This window comes from Vidua macroura, chromosome 10 (assembly GCF_024509145.1).
Source record: "Vidua macroura isolate BioBank_ID:100142 chromosome 10, ASM2450914v1, whole genome shotgun sequence".
Taxonomy (NCBI): domain Eukaryota; kingdom Metazoa; phylum Chordata; class Aves; order Passeriformes; family Viduidae; genus Vidua; species Vidua macroura.
In genome coordinates this window covers 8,118,731-8,141,792 of record NC_071580.1, presented here as the reverse complement: position 1 = coordinate 8,141,792, position 23,062 = coordinate 8,118,731, and the positions used below count along the sequence as shown (strand labels likewise).

General features: G+C 38.5%; 1 protein-coding gene across 10 annotated transcripts in view; it reads right to left on the bottom strand.

Annotated features, from left to right (window-relative positions):
- ATP11B (ATPase phospholipid transporting 11B (putative)) overlaps positions 1 to 23,062 on the bottom strand; it is a 67,008-nt gene that overhangs the window by 3,353 nt on the left and 40,593 nt on the right. For 2 of the 10 annotated variants that reach the window (XM_053986977.1, XM_053986978.1), the window contains exons 24-30: positions 22,910 to 23,037; positions 21,915 to 22,053; positions 20,120 to 20,143; positions 18,627 to 18,692; positions 18,236 to 18,339; positions 17,439 to 17,604; positions 5,952 to 6,085 (exon numbers count right to left, since the gene is read on the bottom strand). In XM_053986977.1, coding sequence (XP_053842952.1) covers positions 5,952 to 6,085; positions 17,439 to 17,604; positions 18,236 to 18,339; positions 18,627 to 18,692; positions 20,120 to 20,143; positions 21,915 to 22,053; positions 22,910 to 23,037 — 761 coding nt within the window. Of the gene's footprint in view, positions 1 to 1,274; positions 2,361 to 3,389; positions 6,086 to 9,213; positions 9,337 to 13,543; positions 13,630 to 17,438; positions 17,605 to 18,235; positions 18,340 to 18,626; positions 18,693 to 20,119; positions 20,144 to 21,914; positions 22,054 to 22,909; positions 23,038 to 23,062 lie in introns of those variants that run through there. The other 8 variants (XM_053986975.1, XM_053986976.1, XM_053986974.1 and 5 more) reach the window with 8 other exon arrangements.

Here is a 23,062-nt window from a genome sequence, read left to right as displayed (position 1 = left end):
TAGAGTAGTAAAGTAATTCTGTAATTCCTAGGTATCCATGGCAGCATGAAGACTCCTAGGAAGAGAAACTACTAGGAAGAAAATTACTATTTTAAACCCAGGTTCAAGATAGATATGAAATATAAAGGAAGTTGTAACTGAGTTGGTGAAAGCTAAGTGCATTCTGCTACTACTGCAGATCTGGAGGGGACTGGATGGATGGCAATCAGGTTATTGCCTCTCCAGCTGGATCCAGGTTTTCAGCCCCATGCAGTGGGATCAGTCACATGTTCATACCTGCTGCATGAGAAGACAAGGCTCAAGTTTAGTGTTTCTTCATCCCCTCGGCACTTGCTGGGGGGATCTAGTGCACAATGACATGTTCAACCTCAAGCTTCACTGCACTCAGGCATCTGAAGACATAATAAAGAAATGCACTATGAACACTGAATTAAACAGTTATTTCAAAGGAAAGTTTACTGTATTTTGTTCCTTCTTCTTATCTCATAGTTTATTTTTAAAGCTTTTTAATTTCTGAACTGATCTTTACCTATAACAGTGGGGAAAATCCCTTGTGTGGTGCAAGTTCAAGTCACTAGAAATTTAACAACAAAGTTGCAACGACAATTTCTTTCCTACACAGATGTTGCCTTGAGCACTGAGATCTTGTAAACTCCACAGTACCTGCAGCCTTCAGGTCTGAGAAAAGCTGCCAGGCACTAATGCAAAAACAAAGCTCCAAAAGGAGAGCTGAAATAATCCCAGTTAAAGTCATTGGCAGGAAAAAGAACAGCAGAGCTGTTTATGGGTAAGGAACATTTGAAGGATGTGATCCCAGGAAAGCAGGACCTGTTCCTTTACTCATTGAATTTGGGAGAATTTGGGATGACAAGAGGGATACACTCCCCTGGCAGCAGCCCAGTTACAGTCAGCCAGGTTTGCAGCAGCCCAGATTTAGAGTTTTTACCCAGAGCTAATTTTAAGATGTATCTTTACACTTTTAACTGTCTGACAGGACGAGTATTCCAGTTATTGATGGGATGTCACTGTCAGAGGTGACAAAAGGGGCTGTCCTGGAGCAGCAGCACTTTTCCCAGTCCCCAGTCATTAACAGCTCCATTCTGAGGCACCCTTGCAGCACCTCCACTTCATCTCCCACATCCCAGGAGAAGCAGTGGGTTCAGCCACCCTGGCTGAGGGAACACTGAAATGTTGCTGCTCCCCAGCCCCCACCATGCAGACAGGTCTGCACTGGGACAGGGGAGGCACCTGCAGGATGCACCACCCAGAGCTCCAACTGTGCAATTTGTTTTTATTGGCATACTTAGGTATCAAAACATTGCCATCAAGGTCTCGGATCCTTCCGATAGACGAAGATAATTAAGCATTAATTATATCTTCAAAGTACAACGTGACTGAATATAAATACATGAAAAAGAACAAAACATGCAAAAATTCCCCAACTTTAAAAGGATTAGTAATTCAAAAATTTATGCTAGTGAGACTTCTGCTCAATCCACCAATTCTTAACAATTTTTTTTCATGTCAGGATCCAGAACTGTTAATAAAACATACAGGGCATAATAAAAGATGACTGGTTTCTGAATTGTACTTTAGGAGAACAGCGAGCTGTTGTATCACTTATTATTCCAAATTACTGATTTGTCACAGTTAACAGTGTTTTTCAAAGCAATGGCTAATATTAGCCACTCATACACCAGCATAAATATTTGAATTGCATTTAACTCTCAAAAATTGCTAAACTGATTGCTTATAGAATACAGTAACTGTCCACAGAAATAACAAAATTGATTTGCAAACTGCTAAGACAGCATCTGCAAGACAGCTCAAAATTAGTATGTGTTTAAAAGGAAGGGTCATCATTAAAAACACAACTTTTAAAAGTTTAATTGTGGAGATTCAAATTGATTCAAATTTGATCGCTTAAGTTTGGGAGGATAAAGATTTCTGTCACTGCCCTACAGGGACATCTCCAGTAATAAAAGTAGGATCCCGATCTTGGTCATACAGCAACAAAAAGGATCAAATGGTCAGAGGTAAAAGCATTCCTTAAAAAAAACCCAAAAAACCAAAAACTTATTTAGCAATTTGTAGATATAATTAGAAAAAATCCTGGAAGCAATTTCTGTGCAGATTTTGCCAGGCCAGACAAGCCCTGCCTGGACTCAGGAGTCCTCTGGGCTTTCCTAGGGCACGCCGGACACTGAGCTCGCCTCAGCACCTGTTACAGGTGTGTGAGCACCACATGGCTTCCACAAGGCATTCAAAAATGTCCCTGTCAGCAAGTGGCTGAGTCCATTGTGGAGAGAGTCAAGATGCTCCTGTCGTTGGCATAGAAGGGATCCGATGAACTCCATGATCTAAAGTAACAATAAAAGAAAAGTTTGGCTGACTGGGAACTTGCATTTGTACTGGGAGGTGAGGAGAAAAGTCTACGAGAGCAAAAGATAGAAGTGTTACAAGAGCAGGCAAATGTACCTCTTTAAAGGACTAATCTACTAATTTCATGTAGGTACCTGCAGTTCATTCAGACCTTTGGAAACAGAGGCAAATTCATGCCTGCTGTGTAATTAGCACACAGCTACTGCAATTTCCATCACTATAAATTAAAACAACGAGAGGTTTTTATGCCTATTTTGCAGCTGAAGTTTTGGTGCTGTGCCTCAGGAGCCTGTGAATGCTGCCTGTGTACAGAGGCACTGTGAGGCCATTCCAGCAGAGCCCTGTGGAGCACACAGCCAACCCTGGGAACCTGGCACAGCTGTGTCCCAGCAGGAAACATCCACACTGCCTGAACCTGGGGAGGCAGAACTTATCTACAGGCAGGAACCTGTTTCATCCCTTCCTGTTACACTTCAAAACATCAGGGAACCACCCCAGACATCACAGCTGCTGACTCAGAGGGGTCTCACAATGTCTTTCACTTGAGGACAAATTACTGCTTGGGAAGAAATACTGTTCTTGGCTGCACAGCACTACAGGAGTGTATGGGAAAAGCTGAAGAAGTTTGGAAGGCAGGAAATCAAAACACAATGAGCTTATCCTCCAAATTAGGCTCTGTCAGAAATCTGCTGTTTCTTTAGAACTGTTCCATCCAGTGCTTTGACACAAGAACCACTAATGGGAGACCCAACAATTCAGCAATGATTCCTACTGTACAAATGATGTATGTGATCCAGCATTCTTAATATTTTAGTGACTGACAAGTTGACAGACAATTTAATGGAACAGACAGACAAAAATGCATTTTAACATACCACACCACACATTTTATATTCTAACTGGCTAATGAAGCTATAGAAAATACTTATCAAATACATTTTACAAGCAGTAAATTACGCACAAGAGACTATATTCCTGTGGCCCGCTACTCCAAGCATTTGTACGACTTTGATTCAAAGTTTTTATCAAAATTTGATACAATGTTTGATTTCATGTTATCATATTTGACAGAATATCGTATTTGACAGAATATCAGGAGCAGAGAATACAACACCAGCTGGCTACAGCAACATTATTTAAAATAGTGCTCTTCATTCTACAGTACTTGCACAAACATATTCATCAGCATCACTTCAATCAACAAAAATAATTTGCAGCTACTTCTTGGTTGAATACTTAGCTGTTTTATACAGTAAAAGTACTCAAAAGACCATCCTGCTGGGGACTGCACAGTCTTCTGGAGATTTAGATAAAAACCACAGCAGCTCAAGCTCATGAACAAAGCCTAAACAATTTTAAAATCACCCAACAGTTTTCTTAATTGTACCTTTGGCATTTCACAACTTCTAATGGCTTCATGTGATTTAAGCAATTGGTAATTTAAAAAATGAATAAAGACTTTCTCATATTAGCAAAAAAGTGTAAGGGAGAAAATGGTCCCTTGACTTTTAGACCAGGTTTTAAGTGTCAATACTGAGTGGAAGGAGCTGAAATCATTGGAGGAAATAAATATGACTGACTTTAAAAAAATCTTGTGAAACTAGAAGATTGTTCAGAGCAATTTCAACCAGAGGCAGATGCAAAACCCACAGAACTTCAAGTCCTTAGTATAGCACCAAGATAGTTTTGCATATTCATTGAACTTAATCCTAATGTCTGTGTTCTAAGAACTCTAAAATAACTTGGCTAGATGGAACTTCATATGAAAACTACATGAGGTAAGCAGAGAAGAAACCTGACAAAAAGCAGTCTTGAAAGAAGTGTTTCATATTCTGTCAAATACGAGTTAGCTTCAATAAATATTTTAAGCTCTTAAGGAAAGAAAATTTGAGTTGAACAAAGAGAAAATTGTAAAACTGCAAATACATTGCAGAGAACAAAACAAAGATACCTACCTTCTAAGAAGACTATAGGTAACTAAGGCAATTGTTAACTAACAATCTGCCCTAATTTGACAACAGTAAGTGAAACAAACTAGCATGAGAAATTCCTCATTTAGAAAGCACAGTTTTACAGAGAAGTGAAAAAAACCCCAGAAAAGTGAGAGCAACTGCTACCAAAATGTTGATTTTTAGACCAATTAAATGCTCACCTTGTACATTAAAAAAATCTATTAAACGGTTTATTTTACACATCATGCCCGCTTTCTACACAGCAAGTTTGAATTAAAAATGTACTTAATTGTAACAGTTCATTTTTCATATGGAATGAAACTTCTTGCATACTCATACCCTAGACTTGTAGAAACATTGAATGAATTTCATAAGCAAGCCAGAAGAGAGAGACTGACTGAAAGCACAGACACCGTGTTCAACACAAGAGTTCCAACAGAGATGAGCTACAGACCAGGCAATACCTAAAGGCAGAATCAGAGCTGACAAAGCTGTCAGGGTAAATTACCCACACGAGATTTGATACCCAGTGAATGATATCACAACCTTTAACTGAAAGAGAAAGTTCTTCAAATACAAAATGAGTTTCCTTGAAAATGTGTGAAGTTCAATGTTTTCAGGTTTGCCTTTTGACCAATGAAGGACCATGATATCATTCAGGGACAGAGATTACGATGTACAAAAGACTATTTTTATTTCTACCCCCAAATATTTCCATATTTGTTTGCTATCCCTCTTTGATTGGAAATGGGGAGATGGCACATGAGAGGATTCAGTGAGAGCTCCTCTCCCAGCTGGGCTGACTGCAAGAGCAGTGTTGCTCTGCAGACATGTTCAATTACTCAACATGCTTTCACCCCACTGATGTTTGTTTCACACGTGGTTTGTGAAGGAAAGATTTATTTAGCATATACTTTGGAATGGCACACATGATTTTGACAATATACCTTCTGGAACCCAAAAAACATTGAAAATTCTTAGAACCCGAAGACTCTGTTCTGTCAATCACTCTGATTTTAGAAATAGATTATAAAAGTTATACTACAAAAATATTTCATCTTCATATCAATCAATGGCTGAAAGATTTAAAGGCTCTCCTCCTAACAATGAAGTTAGATTTAAGGGGGGGAATGTGAGCCTTTTGTATACCTTCAGGAGTAATGCAAGCTCCAAGGTAAATATTTGGAGGTTGTACATCAAGAACCAAAGGGAAAAGTCTTTTGACTTTACAAACAACTCCTGATTTGTGAAGGCAAAAAAGTAATCATAAAAAGGAGAACAAAAATAGGAGCAAGGCTTGACTTTCTAAAGAGAAGAATGTACAAATCAAGAGAAATTACGATAGATACAACACAAGAGCTTGTAAAGCCAAACGAAACACTTGAACAGAAATTTTTTGAAAACTGTTTTTCCCCTCCCCATCCCAAAAGAAACCACTCGAAAAGAAACAAGAAGCTAATCTTTTAGGATGAAAAAAAGTACAATAAAGAGTTGCATTTTCTACTTAGATAAGCAAAACCTGCAGCTGGTTTCTACACATCTATTGCTGCAGGCTCATCAGGTTCCAGTTTATAGGAGAATCGTCTGCAGCAAAGGCTATTGAGAGAAATGCCACACCTGTTGACCCGGGTTGGGCTACACCTTCCCATCAGTCGTTCCAGCATTCTTCTAACAGATGTGCATGCTGTTTCCCCATCTGAGAAGCAGCACATGGAGTCCAAGCAGTTGATACCTGAACCTGCCTCAGTAAGCTGGAAAGAAAAAATTGGGAAAAAAAAAAAAAGAAAAAAAGAAAAAAGAAAAATCAGTACTCACAAATTCTAGCAATGAAAAAAACACTTAGGAAAAGCAGGTTTTCTTAAAGCTAGAGTGTTGAATATTTTTCAACTTTATAGGAGAACAACAATAATAATATTACCACTCCCTAAGGTCTACATACACTAAAATTTGTTCATCCCAAGGTTTGAGTGCAGCCTTGTTGAGCGCATGGAAATGGTCTGGCACGGCATCTGCCTAACCCTGGAAATGAACTGCTCAGGAATTCCCTCCACCAAAGCCACAGCAGAGCACATGCACTTCCAGCTGGGATGCCTCGATTCACCTCTGCAGCAATTTATTCACCTTTAAAACAATTTATACCAGCTCAGCCCTATTTTAAGGGAAATTTATCAAGACAAAGCTTCAGGCTGCAGAATACAACACAGCAACCTGATCCCAAGTAATTCTTCCTCAAGCACACAATGCAACTTCCTAGAATAACTGACATGGTATCACTACCACAGATACCCTTGGCTTGGTACAGAACAAAAGCACATTCCTGGTTGTGTGAACATGGTTTACCCAAAAGCAAACAAGGCTGATGTCAGAAAGGTTCAGTCATGTTCATGCCAGCATAAAGAATAATTCAGCATTAGCATAATAAACTCTTTCAACAGCTCATGTTTTGTAGGTGAGGAAAAAAAGGAATAAAAGAAATAAAATGAAAAGAAAGCAGCAACAGATGTATGGGTGTGTAAGTGCCACCTACCAGTGTGCTCCTCTACAGCACTGCTGCACCAACTGCAGCATAACTGGAATCTCCTGCTTCTGCAGAGAGAATATCCTAAACTGACTTCAGTAACCATTCCAACAAGAAATAAAAATGTGAAATGTGGGGATGCTTTTTAATTTAATTTTAAACTCTCCATGAGAGCATCCTGTCAAACAAATACTAAACTCAGAGGCTGAACTTTACCTTCTCCTCACACCAAGAGAAAGAAGAATTCTGGGAGGAGGCATCTTAGTCCATGACAGGATACAGCTCACTTAAGACCTTCCCACAACTTTTCACTGCGACACCAAAGGTCATTGACTGTTGTCTGAAAATTCTATTTTTGAGCCTGAATTTATTCCACACCACCCACAGTTGCCAAAATCTGCAAGGAAAGCAAAGAACCTCAAGGGTTCCTTATGGCAATGGTTTACTATGAGTGGCCACACTCTTCTTCCTAATCCCCCTAAACAGGCAGCTGGGCACATTTACAGCTTTACAGCAGAAGAACAGCCTACACAACAAAGAAGAGGCAGCTAACAGAAACAAGAGGCTTTTGGAAATACAAGAGAAATAGCTCAGCTGGGAGGACAAGGAGGAACATACGCAGAACTGTTGCATGTGGTGCATGTTTCCATGCTCCCTTTCCTGTGCCTGCCCCTTCCTCAGCCCTGTGCCACATTCCCCACAGCCCCTCCAGACCTTCCTTCCCATCACACCACTCATTGTGATGTTCACAGAACTGTCACTCAGCAGCTGTTGGAATGTAGAGGATTCTCTACAAACGGAGCTCCCTGATCCTGTGGATGCTGCACCTCAGAGGCCATGGCTGAGTACAGGCAGAACACACTTTAACTCACACACTCATCTGGGGGGTCTTTGGGACACAGAAGGAATTTACTGTGACAATGAACTTCTGTACCTGAGAGGCAGAAACAGAAGATTTTGCAAGTGACAAGTCTGAAAAGGATTCTGGTTAAAAGACAAACAAAACAAAACACACCTCAACAGAGCCCGAGTCCCTGAACACCCTCATGTGATGGCCACCATGACTGGTCCCAGCTGCAGTGCCACAGAAGATACCAGAATCAGGAACAGCACACTTTGCAGCACTGCATTACCAGCAAATATGACCTTCAGAGCCACCTCAGACTGTGCTCCCAGAATTGTGACACAAGAGATTACACAGAGCAGAAGGAATTCCCATCTGGAGGTCAGCAGGCAAACCCCCTGCTGCAGATGGAGTGACCTTCACAGCTGTGGCCACAGCAATATGGAACTGTAACATTGCTACACTCAGGATTTCAAACAGAGTATTTAGTTCATCTGTAATGCTCAAGCAGACCTTTAAATTTCCTGCAGAAAGTCACATTACAGTGGCTGTATGCTGGATCAGATGAACCAGAGCACTTTTCTTCCTTAGAATCTGTTACCCTGAGAGCCAGGAGTCTGGGATATTATCCAAAGACTGTTAGAAAGAGGAACCAAGAGTAACCCAAAGGAGCTTCCAGGGAGCAAACCCTCAACTCTGGATTTCAGAGGTCTAATGTCTCTTTTTTTTCGAGAATCTCCTTTTTCTTCACAAGTTAGATACAAAAAGCAAGGATCATACTTGAATCACAACTTCTGGAAAAGTTAGTATCACTTTTTTAAAAAATGGCAAATGAGACCTTACATAAGTCTAGAAACAACAATTCTGTTCTGTCAAACTCACAGTTAAGTGTAAAGAAATGCTGTGAGAACATTAAGGACAAAAAAACCTAACTAAATTTTATATGTACATATATTGTTTATCACTGCCTGGTGAACATGGATTTTTGTATTTATATCCACTCCTTGGAAGGAAGATACATATGCTAGAGAGTTCCTTTTCTCACTTTCTTTCTGTGGAGGACAATTATGGTCATAATTGTATACCAAAGTAAAACCTGGCATGGCAAGGCAGGAAGGCATAATGTTCCCTTAAGACCTGAAACAAACCATCAGGAAACACAAGGCAGGAGAGACAATGCTTTAAAAAAATTAATGAGTTCAGAGAAATACCAGATATTATTAATATTTGGGTGGCAAATAAAGTATGTTCATAAGGTAAGATCTGGAATCTCAATAAACATAATACTTCGTATGAGAATGGTCCAGTGGATGTAATAAATCAAAAAGCAACTGAGGTGCAGAATTAAAGAATGATTCAGCTTGATAAAGAAAAAAAAAAAAATCAACCAACATTCCATGATGCAATTTTTCTTGTAGATGCCAAAAATATGGGTATTTTGGAGATGGCTCAATGACTGTCTCTGTATGAGATATGTAAATAAATACACACACATTAGGGTACAGTGGGAGTACTACCTAGTGGAGGTAAGAACTGTCGGGCAGGCAAGATGGGTCTAGCAGCTGCCTACTGTCCTCCCCTCTGTGCCTGCTTTCAGCAAAGTCACATGCTGAGCTGACTGAACCCTTATCTTCTTCCATCTGGAAGGACAGAAAAGCAAGAGATCTTATAAAGCACCATGCTTGCATTGCTTGAAAACAGTTACCATTGTTACAAGAACTTTCACAGGTCTCGTCTTGAGAGAACAAGGCATATTTACAAGGTCAAGAGGCAATTTTTATTTTTGGTGGATCAAATGTGGTTTCTCAACGCCCAAGTGTTAAAAGTGTTTGGCCTTTTTGTATTCTACAGACTACAAGAAGGAAACCCAACAAATTTGGAATCTATCTAAAATTCTAACATTTTTGGAGTTTTATTTGTTTTCCCTCTTTTAACAGGAAGGACCATTTCAGTTTGTCTTACTGCAGGTTATTCCATATGCCATAAGACAGATATTTCAAACCAAGATTTAATCAAATTGAAAAGTTGGGGCTTTGAGGAATGGGGAATGTATTCAATCTTCTATGCCAAGTTAAGGGCTCTGCAGGGTATTCTCCTGAGCCCAGGTCCCAGCTGCCAACACTCTGATGCCACATGGATGTTTTAGAAAATTGATATGAGATGGTTATTGCTAGTCCACAATTAAGTTAAAACTTGCTCCCTATTGTAAATCTCTATCTTTAACCCTTAATATACCATATACTAAAATCCCAAACAATTAGATTTAAAATTTTTAAAGAAAATATATAGGAATGTTGACATCTAACAACTTCACTGCCATGATGTTTTTATCACTTCTTTTTCTACTCTTTGTATTAAATGAACCTATGAGTACCAAATTATTTCATTATTTCCAAGTCATTAGACAAAGGTTTCTTCAGGTAAGTTGTATGTGCACTTTTGTGACTGAAGTCAAACCCAAAAAGGTGCATTCTTCCCTCATTTCCTCATCTTCCTGTGATAGATTCTGTAGATTAGCCAACAGATCAACACCAACCTATGCTAACACAATGAACAGGTCTGTAAAGGAAGAGATCACCCTTGATCAAAGTGCAGCACATCAAGGTGCTCTGGCACACCTCACTAGTGGGAATTCATGCTTCCACTGGCACAGTTTTCTCAGAAATTGCATGTTCCTTACAGAAAACATAGGCTGTAAAAGGAACAGAGATCTCTCTGCTCTTGACTCAGCACAGCTGGGCTGGGTCAGACCTGAAAGCTGTAGGGGGAATCCTAAGGAACAGAAGCTGGAGTTAAAAATACAGACAAGGAGTGAAGGCCTTAAAGGCAGGGCCTGGAGCCTGGAGCTCTGGAGACAGCTAAAGAGCAGATCTGCACTGAGATGAAGGGAAAACCAGGCAACAACAGACTCATGGGGCTGGAGATGGGGAAAGAACCAGGTTTGGCTGTGACAAGGTAAATGCTCCAGAGCCCTGGATACAACACTGTGCACTGACAGCCTTCTCTGTAAATAAAACCCTTTCTGGTGTCTTACATTTCCCCAGATCTGGGTACAGTTCATAACACACTGTTCAAAGGTAGGAACTCTGTAAACACAGTTAATCCCATCCAGTAAGTAGAATTAAAACATCTGTCCAAGCAACACTTCTCAAATGTAGCTTAAGATTTCTTAAGACAGCTCTTACAAAGCACAGGACATGTAGAAGACATACATGCACACAGAACACTTTCTTTACAGATATAAACATGGAATGAGATACAGTGGGACCCAGTTATAGTACCCTAAGGTACATATTGCACACATTCCAAGAACAGGAGGGACACCTATGAAGGAAAGCAGAGCTCAGTCAGACTCCAGCCAAGCACAACACCTGCTGCACCTGCCTGTGCTGCCTCATTTCCTGTTCATCCCATGTTCCAAAAGGGACAGTAAAGTTCAGAGGCAAGACTTTAACAGGCACACACAAGACTGCAATTCTGACTTACAGGAATCACCTGGACACCTAGAAGATCCCCCTCAAAGATCTTAACTGTACATCACCAATGTACTCAATATAAACTTGAACATTTTTTGCACACTGTGAAGCCTACCGAAATAAAAAATTATTGTATCATCATACTCTTAATTTGCATTCATAAAAGAAGTCTTTTGATCTCAAGAGAAGAGCAAGCATTTTGGCAGAACAAGGCATAACTCAGTTTAACCTGGAGTTATGCTCCTTTTGAGACTTTTATACATATTTACAAACAACAAAAGCCTGCCAAAGTCTGTTCATCAACCTCCATGCATTCTGCAGTCACAAAGGATGCAATCCCTGGGTGGGCATGTACAAATGAGGTGTGACAGATTAGCTGCTTTACAGCTACATATTCACCAGGCAGCTGTTTTGCTTTATGCTCCTATAGTTTTCCTTGCTTTCTTTGCCCTATTGCTTTGGGAAAACCACAGAAACCAACTCATGCTCTTCACTCCAAATTAGATTTTATTTAGTTTAGTGAAGTGAGTAGTTTCTGTCTATCAGTTGATTTTCAATTTCACTGTTTTAGGCAAGGATCCACAGGATAACTTCTGAACTTTGTCCAAAGGCAGAATAAAGAACTAGAGAAACCTGAATCTTTGTTTGCTTCTTGTTGCACTTTACAAGCTCAACTGCACATTAGAAAGCAGCCAGTGTTTGTATTTCAGGTACTATCAGATACTCAAGTGCAAAAATTCTGACTTACAAGAGAACTGGATTTGCATAATCATTTGTTACTCATGGACAAAACAGATTTTTCCTTTTTTTCAACTCTTCCCTAAGTTTAATATGAAGAAAATTGCCTCATGTTAGCAAGGATTCTCCTGGTTTTAGCATTTTAATGGCTACAGTGCTGCATTCCTACACAGCTTATTTTTCTTTGACTATCCAGGTGTATAACCATTAAGGTGTGTTTAGTTTTTGAAATTTGAACAGAATTTTCTGTTCTAAAACCTTTGGTGTAGATATGACATGTGATGTAATTCACTTTAATAATTAATTGAGAAAACAAACTTACATACACTTATCCACAGTTTCTAAAAGGTAACTTGATAAACCAAGATATCTAAGAATTAGATAAACTAAGAATTTGAAAAGCTAACTTTTATAGGCTTTTGCAGAGGAACCTCCCCAATATGTTCCTAAGTTTAACAGTTTTCAAAAGCTATACTGTACTTTGCCTGTTTTAAAGCTATTAAGTGCTGAATTCAAAACAAACCAAAATAAAAGCAGCCCACCACTGTCCCCCTGGGTGTTTGGAAATCCAAGGTGTTGTGTTTCCCACTGGGGCCACTAACACCACAACACAATGGCCATTTCAACTTTTGCCTTGTAAAGTTGTAGTGCACTCTCAGAGGAAATACAAAACTTTTCTCTTTTATTAAACAAACAGCAATTAAGTCCCTAAAATGTAGGTTAGTTGGTTCTCCTAGGCACCTAGTTGCACGTTTTTAACAACAAAGTCACCTTGAAAAATATTTAAAAGGAATCAGATCTTTGCATTAATTCTTGCTGTAGGATGTGGAATTAAACAGATTGAGACATTGCTGATGCATATGAATGCTTAAGTCTTACAAAAGAGAATCAGCATTTGACAGCATTTCATGTGCTGAACTCAGTGCATTTGAAGAGTTGCAGAATCATGTTTTACCTACACAGACACATGGATGCTTTCATCTTGTTTTGAATAATTTTCTGGGACTTTGTAGCCAAATGCCTTTTGGAATATGTATCTATACACATTGAAAACAAACAACACTCACTTTATAGCTGCACAAAACAGACACAAAAAGCCTCAGCTGCACAAGGGTATGGACGCACCCAAGCTTCAAACATTATCTACTCTTTTGACACAGTTGAAAGCAAATTAAAATGGGCAAAAAACTTGCAAGAAATTTCTGCCTGAAGTACATGGATCTTCCTGTCACAGCCTTATAAAGCTGAAATTATCCAGCATGCAAAATGCACTGTTAATTTTTATCATAAAGAAACCAAAATAACCATGCTAGAAACTACAGTTATTGAAAAATGGATGCAAGAACAGCTGATCTTTATTCTGGAAGTTGAACATCATGCTAGGGATGTTTTTTCCTAAAAAAAAAAAAAAAAAAAAAAAAAACACGTCCAACTCATGCTACTTAGGAGAAGCATTTGGCTCAGAAACACAGAGCAAAGCCAAGAAATCACCAAACTGAATGTTTCTGCACTACACGTATTGCCCTCTCACCCCACTAACAGATATTCATGCCTCTTCCCATCTCTCTCAGCACTGGTTAGTTCACCTTGAGCATGCATAAGAGTTGATGAGGAACTGTCCCTCCTACTCTACCTAATTTTGCTCAGCTGATTCCTTGCCCTGGACAATGGCTGCAGTGCGATGAACTCGTCACTTAAAGCAACTCTGTTGGAGTACATCTACAATTGGACAGAGAAGGGATGGAACATACATGTCAGTAAGTAGCAGCAGTAATTTTCTAAGAGAAAGACACAGGACAACACATTGTTATTTAAGTGGAATACACATCATATACAGAACACAAGCCTGGTACCTTCAAGACAGCTCCTGGGACCATCACAGCCAGTCACTGTTTGGCAGGACCATTCTTAAAGCACCTTTGCTTTCATAATGAGAGAAAAGGCCTACACACTTTTACATCTGTGCTTTACCAGACACCTTTATTCTGCATTGCTTTCTCTCCTCAATAGTGCTGTGATTTATCTTTACCTAAAGATTCATATTTTGATTCACATTTACCTTACTGTCCAATTCCTCCTGTATGATTCTGTAACAGGCCTGTATTGAGAAATTGCCCACAAACTACTTCAGGGCAACTCACCTCAGTGAAACATAAGATGGCTTTTCTTTAGGCCAGCAAAAAACCCTTGAAACACATCAAAATTAAAATAAAATACAGTAACATACATTCACCTTAAGTGCATTAAGGAACATAAAGTTAACCAAGCTCATCCTCTATAAAAGTCAACTCATGCTTGCCTGTCAAATTTTTAATTTTTAGTTTCCTAAAATGAATGACTGAGATTTAAGTTGCTGTGAAAGAACAATATTTACATTTAAAAGCCTATCAAATTTCTCTTTCATACTGGTTAAATTTCTCTGCTGTCTTATGAATAACTTATCTACATGTAACATCTAACATCTAAGATCAGAGGCAAACTCATACTTGATGCTATTACCTTATACTTAAAAAAAGATATAAAATCAAGGTAAGGCAGATTCCTACAGATATAGTGAATTCAGAGCACTAAGCTAAGTCACACACAAAAAAATTCTGAAAAATTAAAACAATAGGGGCAAAGCAAGCATTTTCAGCTGAGAAATGTGTGTTTTGCTCACTGCTTCTGGGATTAGTTTAGAATTTAAATTATGGCAGACAGAAACAACCTAAAAAGCTTCAATTTAAAACCAAGGAACTAGGGCATGTAACAATTCATCTTGCCATAATAAAAACACAGTAAGTATAAACCAAGCTTTTTCTTTCCCCCAGTATGAAAATGTACCAGTGTAGGCCTACAATTAAAAATGAGTAATTAAACATGTTTAGTGGGGTGCACCTACACTATGAAAAATAATTTTAAAAGATAATACACAAAGTACCACATTTAATCCTTCAATGACTTCCACAGAATTCACTAGCTTCAGTCATCACTCTCAGTCTTTAGGACAAAGATATTCTCCAAACCCTTTCTATCTGAAAGTCAGTCTCTTCCTCTGCTTGGAAACAGAAAGAAAAATATTTACTAGGAATTTTAAACACAAATTATGAAGTATGATCATAAAAGAAGCATTCTGTCTCTTCTTGACAACAAATGTGCTAAGCTGACCACCTGCTCCTCTTCAGTTATATCCACTTCCCCACTGCAAGAACAGTGAATGAAATCCAGTGGAGATGACTGTCCTATTAAAGCAAGAGTTGGAAAATCTCAACAGATTAAACCTCAAGAAAGGAACAGAGAGGCACTTTCTTTTTGCAAATACATTTGTAGTTATATTTTCACTGTCAGACACACCAAGAGAAACCAATGGACGGCTGCTGAAGAACTTCTGGTCAAATCCCACTTTGGATACTTTGACTTTGCAGCATCAGGAATTAAGAATTTTTAGAGAAAAGACAACATTTTGGTAAACAGAGACCTCAGTGCTGACTCTGTCAAATGCAAAGTAGAAAGCAAATAAGGAAAAAGAAGAAAGATAACTAAGAGAGATGCACAAAGCAAAATCCTCATGGCCAAGAATCAAGCTATAGCCACAGGAAAGGAGTTAGATATTCATCTAGATTCCTTCTTAAAAATAAGAAGTCCTACTGTGTGATTGCACAGCTGTAATGGCATTAAACTGAACCCAAAAAATCTTCAGAAAGGAGTCCTAAAGCAAGAGAATGTAGCAGGAAGTATATGGATAAAGGCAGGAAAATCCACATGGCTTTTCAGGTTTTAATTCAAGCACTTCAAGAACATGAAAAACCTCAAGAACCACACCAATACTGTGCCAGACAGCAACAGGTGATGTACAGCAAGGAAGGAGAGTGTTTGATAAATATTGCCACTAGCTTTTGAAGAGAGAAAAAAAGATAGGTAAGTATCATTGCCTACAGACACTCTAACCCAAGAAGTGCAGTAATGTGCAATCCTGAGCCTTACCAGGTCTATCTGAGCCAGTGGTTATTTACTTTGGCTTTTAGCTACTAAATTCCAAGACAGGAAAAAGCAGCGAATGTTCCAATTTTTGCAAGGGTTTAGTGGGATATTTTGGCTAGGTAGGCTTGTCAGCTTGATGTTGATCCTAGGCAAATTAAAAGAAAGTCTCACACAGATTTTTTTTTAACACACATATTAGAAGGGTAATATAATTTAAGTAAATCAACGTGCACTCACATCAAAGTAATTACAAGGTTAGATGCTAAAGATAGCAGCACTGATGCAGTTCTGCATGTACAGAGCTCAGTGCCACTTGCATTAAGCAATTAGGACACCACAAAATCCATCTGGCAGGCAGGTGGACAGAAAGCTGCTGAGAGGTTTCAGACCATCACTGTGCATGGGATATCTCTGTCAGCTGGGTTCTTCATACACTTTCACTGTTTTTGGCTCTATGCTAACTGACCTCTCATCAATGACCTGAAAGAAACCAACATCACCACGTGCAGATGTGTAGAAGATGCAGAAGACAACAGGTTATTGATGTATGTTATTCTGTAATCTGAATATAGCTGGGGACTCATTATTTCTGTACTTGGCACTGATGTCTGCTGCGCTGGAATATTGTGTCCACTGGTGAAATCCAAAATTCAAGATGAAATTGAAGAAGGGTCATATTACAGGAGAAACACAAGAATGATGAGAAGATTCTAAAACAACCTTTTTGACTGAAGATACAAGTTTAGTCTACCTATCAGTGCTAAAATAATCTTGATTACAAAGCTAGCTGTGAATAAAACAAAAACTGTAATAGAAACCTTCTCAGTTTAGCAGAAGAAGTATAAAAATATAAAACACTGAAAATTGAAACCAGAGAGACAGACACTATTAGAACAATAGGTCAGGATAACTTCTCCACAACTGTCTCTAGAAAGAAGAAAATACTCAAAGATGAGATATTTACCTAAAAGACAGTCTAATCTCACCAGAATGATTTAAAGGATTTTTTTGTAGCCTGTGTCAGGCAGAAGGGAGATTCCATTACCACAGCATAACTTTAGACCTTGTCTGTGAATCTGTGAAACTGTCACACGGGTAATCAGGTTTAACAGATTTTACAGAATCAACAATAAAATGCACAGCATATGAAATGATTGAGATTTAAGAAATACTAATTAAAACAAGTTTTACTAAAGTAATTTTTACAATTATTGTTTCCATCACATTTTAAGACCTATTCAGTGCCAATTAGAGCAGTAGCTTCTAATACTTTTAATACCTAGACAAAAAGTAAGTTACCATCTATAAAGCAGTATAAAAATGTGCAGTGTGACCCTTTCATACAGCTGCAAGCTGAGATGCAAATGACTGAGCGTCCCCTTCATAAATAATTCTATTCTTTTTATTACCAATTAATAAACTTTACTGCCTTGTAAAATGGTGTGCTCACTTTCGTAATTTGAAATTAACAAGTGTATTTCAAAATGAGAACACTTCTCTGAACTAAACATGACAGTAATGTAAGAGGGTAATTATTGGTCAAGTTGGATACAAAAGCATAACATTACCTGAGCTTTTTCAGTACTTGTTGGTTGCAGATGTCTGTACAGCACTTTCTTCACAACATCAATAAACAAACAAGCGACTACTATGAGGATTATGGCAAACCAAGCAGAACCACTTGACAACAGTTGAACAAATACAAAGTACATGTCCTGGGTATGTAAAAATGGCCTGAAAAGTTAAGAGAAGTGGCAATTACTAAAAAGAACTTCTAGGAACAAAAGTACAGCACAGGCTGTCTCAAGTGTATCTTATTTTACATCAAGCAGAGAGACTCAGGATGCAGAGTCACAACTGCACCGTGACCATGTAGAGTCCAGCAAGCTGCTGGATCTGACCTGCCAATGAGCTCCAGAGAAAGGGGGTACTGACCTTTGGAGGAAAAGGTTCTGATTTAGATTTAAGTTGTGTTGCAGAGAATCAATCACCAATCTATTCCTTCAGACTCCAAATTATAAGCAAAAAGACTTCACTTTACTGATTCAAACCCCAGCATCTTTATTTCTGCTGCAATTATTCACCTACTACATAGCACCTCTGGGAACCTATTCACTTCTTAAAAATGCCTTTATAGTTACAGGCTGTCAGAGACAGATACTGTGTGTCCTTGAGCACAGGACAGCACAGCAGCACTTAAATTTTTCAAAGAATTACTGAGAGCAAGTGGTAGTCTAGATTCAAAACCTTTTTATCACAAACCTGTCACAAAATTCAGAGTAAGATGGTAGAACATAATATTTCAGTGTTTTTTATCCTCACTGATATTACATGTGATAAAAAGGATGAGGGGAAAATCACTTACCAGATAATTCCCCCGTAAAACAAGGAGAATATGAAATAAAATACAATGGATCCCCAAGTAACAAAATGGTTTATCCATGTCCAGAAGTGAGTTTCTAGTGCCATCTAAAACAGAGATAACTTCAGTGAGCTTCTGTTTTCCACCCACTTCACAGAAAATTATAAATACCAGTCAGAACACTGACATTTATGAACTTCCAGCCCAAACACTAAATACTGTTGTAACACACAAAAAATAAAGAAAAATTTCAACCACTGTTGAAACTAAACATAAAAGTCACTTATCTGGAACCCTCAAGAATCAATAACTTTGGAATCAATTTAAAATTACTGCTTTATTACATATTTGCCTTCACATCCAAACCCAAAGAGCAGGCAGTGTGATGTCATACCTTCATCGTAACAGTTATAACCATAACGGTGAAGACCAAAGTACCAAATGTCCAGTTCCCAAACATCTAAGAAAATGGCAAGGCAAAAATCATGGAAGAAAAAAACATCAGTTAAGGGCATTCACAGTAAGTTAAATTCTTCTCAAGTCAGCTACACTAAAGAAATAAGACATAAGCTTGTGACAAGTAATCATCATGAAAAAAGCAAGGAGGATACAACACAAACTACTGGAAAAAATACAGGTTATGATAAAAGCATAATTAACAACCCCCAAGTCATCTTTCTTCTTGGTTCAAAACAAATCACCACAAAGGCTACATGAAATACGAAAAAAAAAAAAAAGGCCAAAAAAGTAATATGAAATGGTAGGGAAATGAAGACACCGATTTTATCAATTATATAAGCGTCCAAAAGAAAGGAAATATTGGGTGGAAGGTATTCACTTTAAGTGCAGAACACCTTTGAGTTTAAATACTTCCAGATAATTTTAAACATGCAGCATCAAATGAAGGTTCACTTTTAACCCCAAGCACAATTATACAATTCAAAAATAATGGTGCCATTGTATTTTACTAAGAAAATTCTAAAGAAAAGACACTTTGTTTCAAGGCTAATAAACATAAAATTAAGTTCTAATTCTGAAACACTGAAATCTGTCACTTTTGTATTCTCTTGTGCTCATAAATTAAACTATCAAAACTCTGAACAAGGTCTACAACAATAAAATCTTAGCTCTGACAACCAAGCAGGGATGCTGAGGTTGTATCAATCTACACACATGCTACTCAGGGCTGCCATTCTACACCAGGTCCAGCCTGGAACTGGCTGGGGGATCACAGGGAAGATGTGGCTGTTTCACAGCTGTTTTTGCCACTGACAAACTGAACAATGACCAAATCCTCAGAACTGGATTTACTAGTTTACTGGTAGCAAACTGAGCAAGCAAGGAGGAAGGTACCACATGCAGACAGGCAGCCAGGGTAATCCTAGAGCTAAATGTGTCAGTACAACACAGGGGCACAGAACTGGGATTCACACAGTTGTAGTTCTTGTTGCAGAGCTCTGACAAAAAATCCCAACAGTCAGAGAACAGATCTCACAACTGCTTGTCTCCTCGGTACATAAGGTACAAAATGGAGGCAGTAATGAGTCTGGATTTACTGATAATTTTAAAGATCTTTGTGATAACATGCCTTCTTGCAGCCTTGGATTTACTTGTCCCACCAACAGTAATGGTTAACAAGCAATGTGCTTATTGTTAACTGCTGCAGTATTCATCTTAAAAGTAAAATTAAACTTCTCCTGAGTGACCTGTGAAAAAAAGTGTCTTTGCTAACACTGCTCTCAATGGTCAGAGTTAGAATGCAAAACACGCACAGGTTCTTGCCACCATTTTATTTTTGAACACATTTACACTGTGGATGCTGCATCCTTTAATCCTATGAAGTAACAGATACAATATTTTGTATCTCCTCCTCTTCTAAACTCTTACCATTTGTCTGTTAGGTTTCAATATCTGACGACATGCACAGCATGAAAAAGGGGGGAGAAAAAACAACTAAAAGATCAAGTTGTTGCACAATGTGTTGAGGTAAGCCTAACAAAGCACCACCATTAACAAATTATTTACCATCTCTTCTATTCTGCTGTGCTCTGAACCGAGAACTTGGAATGGAAACGTGAGGCCTTGCACTAACACTACCCTGTACCACAGATCTGTACAGGTGATCACTTCTTGAGGGCTTAAGAAAGCACTTCAGCAGCACACAAAATACTCCTGCCCTTAATTTTGGCTTTTCCAGGCACACATTAAATTTGCAAGAATCTATTCAATGCAGATATTCTACTGCAACACAGTTCCACCAGTTCTAATCAACATCTTTTAGCAAACACAGAGAGGCAGAGTAACTAAAAGCCAGAAAAGTCTTAGAATTTATTTGAAGTCATATCACATAAGAAGCTAAAGGGCAGCTGCCAATTCCCCAAACCAAACAGTTGTTACTAAAGACAGTGGGAGAAGTCTCTTCCTGCCCCAAGGACATTTACTAAGCAATTTTGAAGTGAGGTGCTTTGACAACCGATGATGGATGCACCACACACACTGATTCACAGTCTAAAATTACCTCATGACTCTCATTACAAGAGTCATGAAGGATCTTTACCAGCTCACAAGAATTTCAAATCCCACAGCTTGTAACAAATGACAAGAGAGGACACACTCATGCCTCAGCTGGAAAGAGCCATTTTAGTCTAAAGCACAACAGTTTTAACATTCTTATCAAACATCTGATGATGGAAGGGGTGCTCCAGGTGGCTGCATCACTCTCCATTCACTCTTCCTCCCTCTGCAGGGATGCTGCCAACCACCAGCTCTGCCTGCAGCCCCTCAGGACCATTCTGTTCCCTGTCTGAACATCACTGCATTTCTGACTAAACTTCCTGAGCTCACACCCACTCCCTGGCACCAGGTGACACTGGGAATTCAGCAGGATGCTGCTTTTGTCCCTTGCGCCCTAACTTGGAACTCTGCCAAGCATTATGAGAATTGGCAAGATCTTCATGCCAGTATTAAGGATGGCATAATGAGAAGCAAATGTATTTTTCCATTACTACCCACGTTTAACAAGGGAAAAATCAGTATCTAATTGTTTTAAATTGAGTTAACTAACTCAGAACCAAGGGAAATAAGGAAACAGACTTATAATGGTTTCATTCAAGCTTTAGGGTTTTTTGATTGATTCTTCCTGTGAACTTTAACATCTTTAAAATAGAAAGTGTCAAATTAGTGTATGATGATTTCATTAAAGTATGACCCTAAAAACACTTACTGAATAAAAAGCATAATTTAAAAGCAGCTTGCACCACTAAATTTAGAAAAAATCACAGTAATTAAAATAACATATTTTCAGGAGAAGCCACTGCTTGACATTTCAATTAAGTCCAATTCAAAATTAATTTTGAATGAATGAATATATATTCTTATTTTCTGACATCATGAAATAGGATTTTGACAAAACCCAGTTTATGAAATTCAACAAAGTTTAAGACAACCATGATATATCTATTATCTTGAAAAATATGGTCTTCAGGGACATATGCTTTCTGACAACACCTTACAATTGCTAAGAAATGTTACTCTTGAGAGCACACACAAATACTGACAAAGAATCTTTGATAACTGTAGTTCATAAAACCAAAATTTTTTGGACACAGGAAGATTTTTCAAAAAAAGCACTAAGAAATACCAACAAAAATACAATAGTAGAATAACACTTATGATATTTTACCTGGCCATTTCCCAGCAGAGAAGTGTCTTCTCCCATTAGAAGATACGAGCCATAAAAGAAAACAAATGCATGAAAGAAGCCCAAGATGGTCCAGTAAAGAAATGGTTTAAACCCCAGATGGGCATTTTTACTGATGTCTCTGCAGAAATAAAACAGATTTTGGATTTCATACTGTCCATAACCATCAGCTATCCACACTGCATGACTGCTACTGCTTTGAATAAATGTAACTTTCAACTGCACCAAGACACATTAAACAAATGCTGACATACGAAAAAAATACAGAAATCATGGGCAAAAAAAGAACTCTGAGCTCTCATGATTTGGCTCTGCTTTAAGGAGAGGTCACCAATGGCCAGGGTCGCTAATGGGTCAAATTCAGAATAGCACAAACTAGAATTCTTGTTCCTGGATGTGGAACTGCAAGAGAAGAAAAAGCCAGATCTCCTGATACTTACCCCTTGCTCTGCTTAAAAGACCTTTACAAAAAGAAAAACATCTGAGAGAAGATACCTCTTTTTTACAAAAATACCTACTTTTTTCTCCAAAAAGCAGTATGCAGTGCAACATGCTACCACTGGGAGGACATCTAATTCTACAGGAAATCACTCCTCCTCTTAGTAAAGGATTTTTTTGTGGTGATACTCCTAATCATGGTGTCCTAGTTTTTCATTCTCCTTGTCTGAGTGATTTTCATCTCCTACATGTAATGGAGGAGAAGGCTGCCAATCATGTAAGCTGACCAAGTGCTCAGTGCTCTTCACTCACAACATGGTTGACATAAAAAGACACTTCTCTTAAAAATACTCATTTTAATTAACTTTTAGAATGAGAACTATGTAGCTTCAATTCTTCCTCATCAAGATCATTACTAAAAATGCCTAAATTACAGATAATTATTGTACAAATGCCTAATAGCAAGTTCAGAGCTGTGCAGATGCCACTGCTGCTGTACAAGATGTGCCCCTGTGGGATTTGATGCAGGACATACATACCTGTAGAGCACAGGTTTACTCTGCAATACATGCGGGTGCACATGCTGCTCAAAAAGACTGTAGATGAGGACAGGCAGGGAAGTGAAACAAATATTGTACAAAGTCAGGTAGACACTGTCATAGAGCGTCTGCAAAGGAAAGCAAAAAGCATTT